Source organism: Metarhizium album, assembly GCF_000804445.1.
Source record: "Metarhizium album ARSEF 1941 chromosome Unknown scaffold_1, whole genome shotgun sequence".
NCBI classification, from domain to species: Eukaryota; Fungi; Ascomycota; class Sordariomycetes; order Hypocreales; family Clavicipitaceae; genus Metarhizium; species Metarhizium album.
In genome coordinates, this window is record NW_024467575.1 from 2,984,620 (window position 1) to 2,996,923 (window position 12,304).

At 47.8% G+C, this 12,304-nt stretch overlaps 3 protein-coding genes across 3 annotated transcripts; 2 read left to right on the top strand and 1 right to left on the bottom strand.

Moving 5' to 3' along the window:
* Positions 1–3,804: 3,804 nt before the first annotated feature.
* Positions 3,805–4,626, top strand: MAM_00846 (histone acetylase complex subunit MRG15-2; the record flags this gene model as incomplete). Its single annotated transcript, XM_040819645.1, has 1 exon — positions 3,805–4,626. One exon carries the CDS (start codon positions 3,805–3,807, stop codon positions 4,624–4,626), a length of 822 nt encoding a protein of 273 aa, XP_040682910.1.
* Positions 4,627–4,809: 183 nt separating this feature from the next.
* Positions 4,810–6,433, top strand: MAM_00847 (keratinolytic protein; the record flags this gene model as incomplete). The annotated part of the gene is made up of 4 exons (XM_040819646.1): positions 4,810–5,373; positions 5,580–5,851; positions 6,040–6,152; positions 6,261–6,433. The coding sequence occupies 4 exons, from the start codon at positions 4,810–4,812 to the stop codon at positions 6,431–6,433; spliced, it is 1,122 nt and encodes a 373-aa protein (XP_040682911.1).
* Positions 6,434–6,711: 278 nt separating this feature from the next.
* MAM_00848 (ATP-citrate synthase subunit 1) lies at positions 6,712–9,992 on the bottom strand (the record flags this gene model as incomplete). The annotated part of the gene is made up of 3 exons (XM_040819647.1): positions 6,712–7,051; positions 7,905–9,430; positions 9,537–9,992. The coding sequence occupies 3 exons, from the start codon at positions 9,990–9,992 to the stop codon at positions 6,712–6,714; spliced, it is 2,322 nt and encodes a 773-aa protein (XP_040682912.1).
* Between the last annotated feature and the right edge of the window lie 2,312 nt (positions 9,993–12,304).

Here is a 12,304-nt window from a genome sequence, read left to right on the forward strand (position 1 = left end):
TAGCGTAAAGCTAGAGTTAGGCTATAGCTAGCTGTAAAGCTAAGAGGTAATTTACGCACAAGATAGAAGTAAGGTAAATCTAACTACACAAGCTGTTGCAACTAAACACTAGATATTTACGCTAGTAGTTATATAACAGCCTAGAGCTAGACTAGCCTACCTCTAAGACAGCAACAGACAACATACTGCGCAGAGATAGGTTGCGTCCCTAGGGAGAGGGGACAATTAAAGGCCAGAGAATATAGCAGGAGAATAAACAGGAGCAGTATAGCCCCAGCATAGAGCTAGAGGTAGACTTAGTTTTTTAGGGGTTATTAGCCCCTCTAGAACACAGCTAGCAAAGCTAGCAATATTTATACACGCGCAGAAGACAGGCAGATCCTAGCTGGCATAGAGCTAGAGCCGCTCTAGGGAGCAAAAACAGAAGCAGGCAGGGTTTTTCTTCCTACTAAAGGGTTTTCTAGGCCTAATATAAGAAGAAGATGTACTAGTTATATAGCTTTATAGCTATCTAGGGTATTTAATATATATATTAATTTACATTACTAACGTAATTATATATTAGCAATTCTATTAATAAGAGTATTTACAAATAGTAAATTAGTTAATATATATTATTATATGTTTTCTACTGTTTTTAAGCTCTTTAAGGAAAAGTTTAATATTTTAATACAATAGAAATACCTTTAATACTAATAAGCTAACTATAATAAAAGTATATTAAGCCTTATTAGCGTAATAATTAATTAACATTAGCAATATATATAAGGTAAGTTATAATATATATATATTACTATAATATTAGTATATACTTATAAAGTTAGGTCTAGAGCTATATCTAAAGAAAGATATTAATTTATTACAATAAGACTAGAAATAGCAAGCATAAAATTATATTTACTTTTGTTATATATACTTTAAAAGAGGCATAGAAAAGTATTACTTACATAATAATAATAGGCCTAATAGCAAGCAAGAACAGCTTTTAACTTTAATAAAAGCTACTTCTTTATCTTAATATAATTAATTATATAATTTAATTAAAGGTTTATAGAATTAATTCTAAATGCATTCTAATTTAATTCTAATACTAATAAGATATAAAGCAATAGCTAGAGTTATCTGCTTAAGTTTAATATAAATATTATTTAGTAATTTGTTCTAGACTCTACTATAATGCATTATTAATACTATCTTAAGATTAGAATTCTCTACTAGCTATAACTAATACTATTAAAATATTATATAAGGCATTATATAGATAGGCTAGCAGATATATCTCTTTATATTATATAATTATAGCTTATTAAATATATAATTAGGATTTATTATAATAAGATACTACTAAGTGTTACTTATAAATTCTATTATTATATTAAGATACTAAGTTATAAGGCAGATTTATAAACTAGGAGGCTACAAAAAGTATAGTATAGTATTTCCTTAGTTTAATAATTATATATCTACTAACTTTATTTTAGAACAAAAACAATAGCAAAATTGTTTAGAGTTTAATAACTTAGAGAATAATTCTAGTTTTAACTTTACTTAAAGTTCTAGCTAGGAAAGATCAGCTAGTCTAGCACCTTCTAAAGCTATCTTTTAAGATTATTCTAAAGATAACTTTAGTTTTCTTAATAATACAAAAAGTATATCTAATTATAGTATTTTAACTAGTAGTATGCCTTAACAATAAAGGCAATCATAATAAAGAAGGTATAAGAATTTATTTATATTAAATTTATTATTAACTTACTAATTATATGCCTACCTTTAAGATAGCAATAAATAATATACTACATAAAGATAAGTTATATCTCTAGAGAGAGAGAACAATTAAAGGCTAGAGAATATAGCAGAAGAATAGACAGAAGCAGTATAGCTTTAGCGTAGAGCTAGAGGTAAACTTAGTTTTTTAGAAGTTATTAGCCCCTCTAGAATATAGCTAGTAAAGCTAGCAATATTTATATATATACAGAAGACAGGCAGATCCTAGCCGGCATAGAGCTAGAGCTGCTCTAGAGAGCAAAAACAAAAGCAGGTAGAGTTTTTCTTTCTACTAAAGAGTTTTCTAGGCTTAATATAAGAAGAAGATATACTAGTTATATAGCTTTATAGCTATCTAGAGTATTTAATATATATGCATTAAACAATAAATTTATTTCACTAAATTTATATATAGTTATATATTAAACAATAAATTTATTTCACTAAATTTAATTATAGTTATAAGAGTTTAATTAAATATTTATACTTTAAATAAAAATTTCATTTTATTCACTAAAAAAAACTAGCAATATTCCTAGAGTATTTATCTATTCTATAATGCTAATTTTTTTTTTTAAAAAAAAATTACTAAGTTATAAGATATTATTATAAGTACTGCTACTAAGCCTTCTATCTATATTACTAGGAGGAGGAGTATATAGATAAGTCTTATTAATAATATTTTTTAGGTTAATCTTACTCTAGGAAGATTTGCATTTAGAGATAGTTAGAATTTAGCAATAATTAATTCTAAATTAGTCCTAAATACTACTTATAATATACTATAGCCTTTTTGCCTGCCTCTAGGTAGTAGTACTAATTCTAAACTTAGCAGCCTTCCTGCTATTTTAGTAGCAAGCAAGAGCCTATTATATATTACAATAGTTATACTTTACGCTTTATATAAAGCAAGCAGCAACCTATATAGTATTAATATTAAACTATTATAAAATTCTATTAAAATCTAGCTAGAATAAATTATAATTTAATTATAAATTACTTACCCTACTATTCTCTTTATAAAGTACTTTAGGCTTAACTAATATCTAGTAATTTTAAGATAACTTTATAGATATATAGAGATTTATATTTTTGCTAAGTGCTAGTTTCTTTAAGTTTTAATAAAACTCTATATATAAGTTAATTAATATAAAGTTAAAATTTAATATAAATTAATTATTAATTAATATATAAATAGCTGCCTAGTTATTAGCAGAAGAGAGAGCACTAGCACTTAACTATAATACCTCTACTTTATATACTATAATAAGATATTTCTTTAATAAATAAGTTAAAGAAAAGTATATATTTTATAGAGTATTAGTATTAAACTTAAATTAAATAATAATTAATTTCAATATTATTTTAATAGTACAGCCTTAGTTTAATAAAAGAGCAAGGCATAAAGAAAAAAAAAAGTTTAGAAGAGAGCTACAGCTAATATATTAAAATTTCTAGACCTACTTTTTATAAATATTCTATATAATTTAATTGCATTCTATAATAATTTTCTGCCTAATTAAAACTTATTTTGCTCTATCTTTCACTCCACTAAGAATAGATTCCTTAAAGAAAATCTAACTAATTGAAATCTATTGTGCCCCCTTGTCCCCCCATAGCAATGGTCAGGTCAGGTCAACTATAGTGGTCAGGTCAGCTCAGGTAGGCGAGCAATGGTCGGGTCATCTACACTCTCAGTTGCCCGACTCGCTTGCTCGCCCACTCATTCTGTGCTGCCAACAGCGCCAGCAGACCACTTGCGAATAGCATAATCGTCACCCAGTCTTTCTACTACCACTATTATTACTTCGATTTTTTTTTTTCAATATTTTTCCAGGGGGGTCGGCTTTACCCTTCGCCGCCCGCTGCGACTCTGATAATTTTCGGTTTGGCGTCGTCTACTTGATCAAACTTGGGACGGACGCCTCGCAAGTCCGGCCCAACCATCCTGCCGCCCATCCATCTTTCCACAAGGACGCCGGCGGAAAAGCTTGACACAAGCCTCAACCATCACTGCAAGTGCTCATCCTCGCCGTCATGGCTCCGGCGCGCCAGCAACAGACGCCGCAATTCAACAAGGACGAAAAGGTCCTTTGCTTCCACATGGACATGCTGTACGAGGCCAAGGTCATGGACGTACAGCCTGGCGAGAAGCCCGGCGACGGATTCCGCTACAAAGTTCACTACAAGGGCTGGAAGAACACATGGGATGACTGGGTTCTCGCCGACAGGATCCGGCCCTTTGACGACGAACACAAGGAGTTGGCTGCCCAGCTTCACGCCAACCTCAAGAGCAGCATGCAGAAACCCCCCAAGCAACCAAAGAAGAACCTCAAGGGTGGCGACTCGGCCAGGGGCAGCGAGGAACGCGGCTCAGGCGCTCCTCAAGGGGGAAGGGGCGCGAGGAGAGGCAAAGACTGGGAACTGGAGCAGGTAAGAGAAGTCATTATTTCGCACAAGCTTGTTGTTGTTTCTCGCGCTGGTCTGGAGCCTGCCTGCCTGCCTGCTGTGTTATGCCTCGGTGGTGCGCCGCAAGTGCTGGCCATGTCCACCGCGAGCACGGCTGAGCAAACATGTCGAGCTGCATCTGCCTCGCTCCGCAGTATCCTTGGAGGTCCTTTGGGTATGCGAGTGTCTCCTCTCCCCCAGGGTCTACCGCTGCTGCCCTCACTCTCGTTGTTCGGGCGTCTTCTGGTCGCGACAAGCTTGGGCTGGACGGCCCTTGGGGTGCCACCAAACGTGTGCTTGCTTCGACCTAAATCCGCGCCCTCGCCCTCTCGCCAGTCGACCGTCGCTGCCGGCTTCGCTGCCGGCTTGAACTCTCTGGCTAGCCGTGCTCCGAAGCGCATTGCCGTCTGAAAGCATGCTTGCCCGCACGCGCGCGTGGGCGTATACACATGATATATTTTAGATGTATGCGTGGATATAAATGGACGAGCAGGCGCCTCTCGTGGACACGGCATTCCGCCCGGCATCCTTCCTCACTTCTCTGAACCATCTGCTTCGGCCCAGCCAACCGGGGCAAACTACATGTCGCCTCCCATGCGGTTTCATTTGCATCAAAAGGGCCCCCTGCAAGGTCTCGCAGAGTCCCAGTGCCCGCGGCCTGCTGCCAGCGGCGTCAACACCACCAAGCCTTCAAATACAGCCAGGACCGCCAAAGTCTCCAAACCCCCCAGGGATGGCAAGGGCTCCAAAAGCGCAAGGGCAAGGCAGCAGCCAGACGATGCTCGCCCCCCAAGGCATCGGGCACACCAGACATTCCCCCTGTCCAACGTGCGTGGGTGCCCACAGACAGACGCCGCGACTATCGCGCCGCCGCCTCGACAGGATCCTCCTGCAACACCTCCCGGGGCGAGGCGGAACCACGTTGCCAGCAGACTCAAGCGTCTCCGCATGGCCCCCGATTATCTTTTGAAATTTCCCCGGGTCAATCATCGCTATCTGAGCTCCCGGGGTCAGATCCTGTTTGACAATCGCTACGAGCCGCGTCCCCAGACAAAAGGGCCGCCTTTGAAGCGCACGCTCTCCGCCGCCCAAGCAGGGGGCATAGGCACCCAACACTTCGAAGCAGGCGACACGAGAAAGGCTTGCCCAGAGTCTCAAGTGCAATAATGAGTCGGCGCCCAGCTCGTCCGGCGGTGTGTTTCCTTCTATCCGCGCTTCAATCAACTTGATCAGGGGGGCTGATCCATGCGGACCAAGTGGTGGCATGTCTTGCAAGCTGTCTTGCGACATTTCCCGCCGTTGCCGCGTCTTGTCCGGCACCGGAAAATTGCCATTTCACGCCCACACGACTAATCGTGGCATAGGAGGATGCCTTTCACAGCAAACCCATGATCAATCTTCCCGTGCCCGATCACATCCAGGCCATGCTTGTCGACGACTGGGAGAACATTACAAAGAACAACCAGCTTGTGCCGCTCCCGCACCCGAAGCCTGTCACCAAAATCCTCGAGGACTACCTCTCATTTGAGCGGCCCCATCGCGAGGCGGCATCTGCTAGCATGGATATATTGGAGGAAGTCGTTGCTGGCTTCCGGGAATATTTCGAAAAGGCACTCAGCAGAATACTACTATATCGGTATGGCCCATGAATCAATCAATCACTTTGCTCATTCAGCTTCATCCACCTGGCAGTCGACGCTCCCAAGATGTGTGCCCTGCCTCCCGCAAATTCCTGCTCCACTCAAAAAATCCACCGTCATCCTTTGACCGCCAAAAAAAAAAAAACACAAAAAAAAAATTAAAAATCCACTAACACTTTCCAAGCTTCGAGCGCCACCAGTACATTGAGCTACGTAAACTGTGGGACAATGTAGAATCCCCCGAGTACAAGAGCGTCTGCGACGTCTACGGCGCCGAGCACCTCGCCCGTCTAATCGGTATGCTTCATGCTTCATCACAGAAACGCTCCTCTCCCCTTCGCCTATCATCCTCCTCCACACCCCCCTCCTCTTCAGATCCCTCATGCTAACAGCACCATGCCATAGTTTCCCTCCCCGAACTTTTAGCCCAGACAAACATGGACCAACAGTCCGTCTCCCGTCTGAGAGAGGAAATCGGCAAGTTTACAGTTTGGCTGGGCCGGCACTGCGAGACATACTTTGTGAGCGAGTACGAGACCCCTTCGCAGGAGTACGTAGACAAAGCGAGAAGCTTTTAAAGTTTGCAGGCGCACACAAATGGGAGGGGCGGGGAGGATTTCTCAACGCAATGTACAATACATCCCAGGGGCTCACGGAAAGAGGAAAGAGGAAGGAGAGAGAAAAGGGGAAGCGGCAAGCGAGACCCTTGCGTCTCCGTCGCACAATATAATTTACACTTCTTCCTCGCCCGCGGCGGGTCCCAGGCAACAATATGCAGATATGACAAGCACTCTGCGGCTCGATCACCACGCCGGTAGGAGAAGAGAGAAAAAAACACCAAGGAAATCAAATCGCATCACATCCTCCTCACGGCCCTCTCGACGTAGAACCCGGCATCCGGGGTCCTCTCGCGCCTCAGCTCCGCGGGCGTCAACCTCTCGCGCACCTCCTCCACCCTCACCAGCTCCTTGACCTTGAATATCATGCCCGCAAACTGCGGCTCCACGGGGTGGAAGACGGTCTGCATGCGCCGGCGCAGCCCTAGCGCCGCGAGCACGCCCCTCGTCCGCTCGGGGAGCCCAATCGCCGACCGGTGCAGGGTGATTCGGAAAAACGACATCTCGGCCCCCTGCCTCTGTTCTCTTCTCTTCTCCTCTCCTCGCTTCCTTTCTCCTCGCTTCCGCCGTGCTGCCCGTCTGGTGGTTGTTTGTCGGGGCCGAGGGGGGTGTCTGGACCGGATGTTGCGCTCGCGGCCTCGTGGACGGCCGACTCACGTGCTTTGTGTAGGTTGGAATTCGGGCTTTTTCTTTTTCCTCTAGGCCGTCTGCGTCTGGCTTGGAAGAGAGGGAAGGGGGATTGTTTCGCGACGCACGGCTACGGCATTGGCTGCCTGCGCGACTGCGACGGGCTTGGGTGCTTGGTGATGTCGTCGGGAACCTGGTGGAGGAGATGGGTTGGACCGCACCGTGACTTGGTTGTTGCCATTTGTCGAGGACAAATTCGAGGTCACGTGGTGTCCGTTGCTCGATGATTCCGTTGCCCGTTACGTACTCCGTACTCCGTACGTACTAGTATAAAAAAAACTAAGCCCAAGTGGGGAGAGTGGTGTCGCATAGTATAACTTCCAAGGTGGTCTACCACACACAAAAGGTGTGACGTGGGCCACGTCCTTTTTTTAGTGCGACAAGTGGGCATCGGCATGGGCGTCTCAACAACCGACTGCTAGCTGGCTCGTTGAATTGGCGCCTCGATCTGGTGTTGCTCGGGCAAACCTGTCGTGCCGATATGCTATTATTGATCGGCCAGCAATGTTTCACCAGTATACAACAGAGTCTCAATGCTATATACTTGCAAGACATCGAGTACAGTAAAAACGTAAAATTTCCCATCTATGGTTTATTACGCGGAAACTAGCCCTATGCCGCTTCCTAGTCGACATTCATCGAGTTATTACACCCGTCGTCACTATATCCCGTCGCATCAAATCACCAAATGCACGTTTCAAAAGAGACGCCACGCTCATGGCATAATTCCTTTTCGATACCCTACATCTGAACCTCCACTCTGCCTTCGGCACCAGGCCGGCCTTCGCGGAGGTTGGGTAGCAAGTACGTGATATCATCCCAAGGGTGGCGGTACAGACCAGTGCGCAGTCTCTTTTGGTCGAGGTAGTGAGCAATCAGACCAATGCTTCGGCCAAGGACGAAGAGACCGTTGAGAACACCCATTCCTAGATAGTCCTCAGCCTCCTCGGTGGAGAAGGCACCACAGTTGCGGAGCAGATCGACAAAGCAGACGGCGATGCAGCCGTCGACGTTGAGGATCAGATTATCCTTCTTGGAGGTGGTGACGGTCTCAACAGCAAGCGCGTAGTCAAGCAGCTTGTGGCTGGGGAACCTGGACAGGACGTACTCCTTGACCAGCTCGACGCGCAAGTCGGGGTTGTTGCGGGACTTCACTCTGTGGCCAATACCAGGGATGAGCTTGTTAGCCTTGCGCATGCTGTCAACAAACTCTCTGGGGCTCAGACCCTTGTCAAAGGCACGGGTGAACTCTTCAGCGGCACCATCCAAAGCACCACCAAATCGGGAGCCGATGGTCAACAGACCAGAGACCAGAGCACTGATCAGGTCCTTGCCGGCACGGGTAGTAATAATGGTGTTCATGGCACCAGACACGGCAGGGCCGTGGTCGGCGGTGAGCATGAGAACCATCTCCAAGAACTTGGACGCGTAGTCGGGCAGACGACGACGGAACCACAGCAAGGACATGACACCACCGATGCCGATATCCTCCTTGAACACGTCAGAGATGGGCATCCCGGCGTAGAGGAGTTCCTGACCACGGTCATCAGAAATGGTGGAGATGAAGGCAGCAGGTTTTCGGATGAGACCCAGCTCCTGGGCCCAGGAGTAGTCAATAGGGATCTTTGGAACAACAGGCTCAGCCTGGGGCACGATCGTACCCTGCGTGACCAGCTTGTCATAAACCTGCTTAAGCATAGCGGGCATATCCTCAAACGTACGGGGGACGTGGATACCAGCCTGGCGCATCATCGTGTTCTTGGTGGCGGCGGTCTCGAGCTGCGAGTTGGCGAAAGAACCAGCGTGACCGAATTGAACCTCGGTTTTGAACATGCTGGCGCAAGTTCCAATGGCCCAAGCGACAATAGGCTTGGTGATGATGCCCTGACTGACAGCCTCGATGACCTTGTATTCCTCCACGCCGCCAACTTCACCGAGAAGAACAAGCATCTTGCAGTCGGGATCGGCCTGGAATCGGAGCATGTGGTCAATAAAGGTGGTTCCAGGGTACCTGTCACCGCCAATAGCAATACCCTCGTAGACACCATCCGTGTTCTGGGAAATGATGTTGTTGAGTTCGTTGGACATGCCGCCGGACTTGGAAACGTAACCGACGGAGCCCTTGCGGTAGAGCTTGGAGGCGACAATGTTATCCATCATACCGCCAGTGTTTCCGATCTTGAAGCTGCCGGGCTTGATGCCACCGACAGTGGCTGGGCCAATAATGGTGACGCCCTTCTTCTTGGCAACATGGGCAATCTCACGAGCTCGCTATTGCATTGTCAGCACACAAATCCTAGGGCGGGTTGAGCTTTTGATGTACGATGGCCCGGGCTGATGGAAGACATTCAACACCCCATCAACTGCAGAAACTTACCCGCTCGGGAACACCCTCAGCAATGATGGCAATGGTCTTGATCTGGGGATTCTGCATGAGCTCCAAAGTAGAGCTGTAGACACTTCGGGAAGAAGCAAAGTTGACAACGACGTCGACCTCGGGGTGTTTGGCCATGGCCTTGTCAACCTGCTGGTAGACGGGCAGCAAGGTCTCGCTGGTGCCCCAATACATCTTGCTAACAAACTGGCCGCCGAAGGTGTAGATGATGCCAGCAACCGAAGGAGTCTTGCGTTTGCAGATGAAGTCGAAGTCCAGCATGCCCTGGACAGCACGAGGCTGGAGACCGTAAACAAAGCATCTAGTCTTGTCGTTGAAGAGAGCGTGCTCAGGAAGAGGGCTCAACGGTCGGCTGGGAGCAGCGAAACGCTGAATATGGTCGTTGGCAGAGAGCTGACCCTTGGGGCCATTGGGGCCGCTGTTCGTCGCTTGAACCATGGCTGGGGGCGAATGTCGTCCGCGGCAGGAGCGTGGAATGAGTGGAAGACGGAAAGACGGTGACGGCGTGAGGAGAGAAAGCCGGCGATTTTCTGGTGCGAGCCTTTGGTGAGTAACGGTTAGCAGCTGGCGTGGCTTTGTTGAGGCACAGCTGTGCGAGCCTGGTAGACAAGTTCTCCAATTGCAAAGGGAGCAATGGAGATGTGGAAAACAGAGAAGGCGGCGAGAAGTTGCAAACAATTAAACAGTCTCAGAAGAGGGAACGGAAGGAGAAGGGAAGACCTTTGTCAGAGGCGAGGGAGAGCGCGAGTTGAGGAAGCTTTCTAGATGCTGAGCATTGGGAACCGGTCGCTGTTGCTTCTATGGTCCACGCGCTGAAGCCGTCTGCGGATTGCTCAAGTGGGCTCCAGCTCAACTGCTGGCCAACTAAAAGACGCTGACCGGTGGGTGGGGCAGCCCATTTGACCCTGCACAGCGCAGCAGAGCACGCCAGGTGGCCCAGGAAAAAACGGGATATAGCAGACTGTTGCCATCAATTGATGTCGAGTGCCAGCCTGAAGCGTCTGAGCGTCAACGGGTCAAACAGCACCGACTGGCTGACGGGGGCAAAATACCTGCCGTCACGGCGAGGCAACTCGGGAGAAGCTGGGAAAGGGAAACGGAGAAAAAAAGGGGACGTCAAGGACTCGAGGCAACCTACCGGCTGATGTGATGTTTCCTGGCGATACCCGCAATCCCCTACTGCGTCGTGGCGCGCAGAGCTTGAGACTTTGGGAATGAATAAATCAGTGCCTTGAGGTGTACGGAGCTCGGGGTGCGGGTGAGGAGGCAGCCTACCAGAGGATTTCGATGCCAGGGAATGAGTTGGGGCAGCAATTATTTTTGTTGTCCCCTTTTTGCGTCTTCTCGCCTGGCTGTTACTGGTCGGCTTTGACTCTCTGGTCAATCTGTTGAATCGGCCGCCTTTGCTGGTGCGACTATTTGAGGCTAGCAGAGGTAAAAGTGGCGGGACCCCGCCGCAGCTACCGGGAGGGCTCAGCAAAAAGAAGCAGGGGAAAAAAAAAAAAAGCCCCGGCCAGCAACGAGGTACCGCTACAGCGGCAAATTGCCCTGGCCGTTGTCGGCTTCTGCACCCCCCATCCACGCCTTTTTCCCATAAAACAAAAAACAATCACGTACTCCGTATATGAACAGCCCGATGTTAGCAGGACTGCGTACGTCGTAGCAACACGACGGATGGCTTCGCTCACACCACCAAGATGCGTTTCGGGCTCCGAGCCATGTGCCTGCTTACTCCAGGAATTCAGCCTGACATTGCTGCCAGCCACTCGGTGCAGCGGCGGTAAGATAATTACGGAGAGGATCAACCCTGATGGTGATTCCCGTCTTTCCTCCTCCGAAATGCGGCATCCGTTCCAATTCGGCAGGGGGGCGCGGACGGAGTACCTCGATTCAGACCTACACCCGCCCTATTGGCTGTTCCGTCGACGACTGTACCCCCGTGAGGTACGTTATTTTACACACGGGAGGAAAATGCGCGTGCAGAGTCGGGAGTAATAAATGAGCGCCCCAAATGACGGTGTCCGAGCTGCGAGCTGCGACGGGATATGTGTGGCCCATGGACGGAGCTCGGGATCCGGCCACAGCATTGAATGGAAATGTTGACTCGTTGACCCGTTGACCCGTCTGTTGGCAGCGCGGGAGCGACCGAGTTGCCCCGCTGCTTTTGAGCTTTGGAGGTCTGATCACTCTGTTGACGCCTAGAACGAGTCAATTCTTACCAGTTGCTGCAGCATTTGTCTCTCCGTCCCAACTGAAGTAGAAACCAGGCATCGCCAGAATGCCATTTCTTGGCCCGGCAACCCAATACTCTGTAGTCCGTGTGTGAGCTGTGAGCTGTGAGCGGGCTGCCGATGCCGACGCCGATGCCAGTGCCAGTGCCAGCGCCAGCGCCAGCGCCAGCGCCCATGCGACCCAACGCCCACCATCACGCTCGCCAGGGTCCTGACAGAATCTGGCCGACGGAGCGGGTCACTCAACTGCTCTTGTGAACGCCAACATTGATGAGTCCCCAGACGGCCCACACTTGGCACTGGCACCTCTCAACCGCTGGGGCATGCCCAGATCGAATGTACCGGTACTCTCGCCGTCGGTGTGTGTGCGTGCCTGGTGGCCCCAATGGCTCCTCCCCCGACCGCCACGGCACACAACACAGCGGTATGGTTCCATGTTGGCGGTGAAGGCGCCTGTGAATGGCCCCGAGGGAATTCCTCCAACAAGCACCGCACAGTGACCACTGGCCACGACCCAGA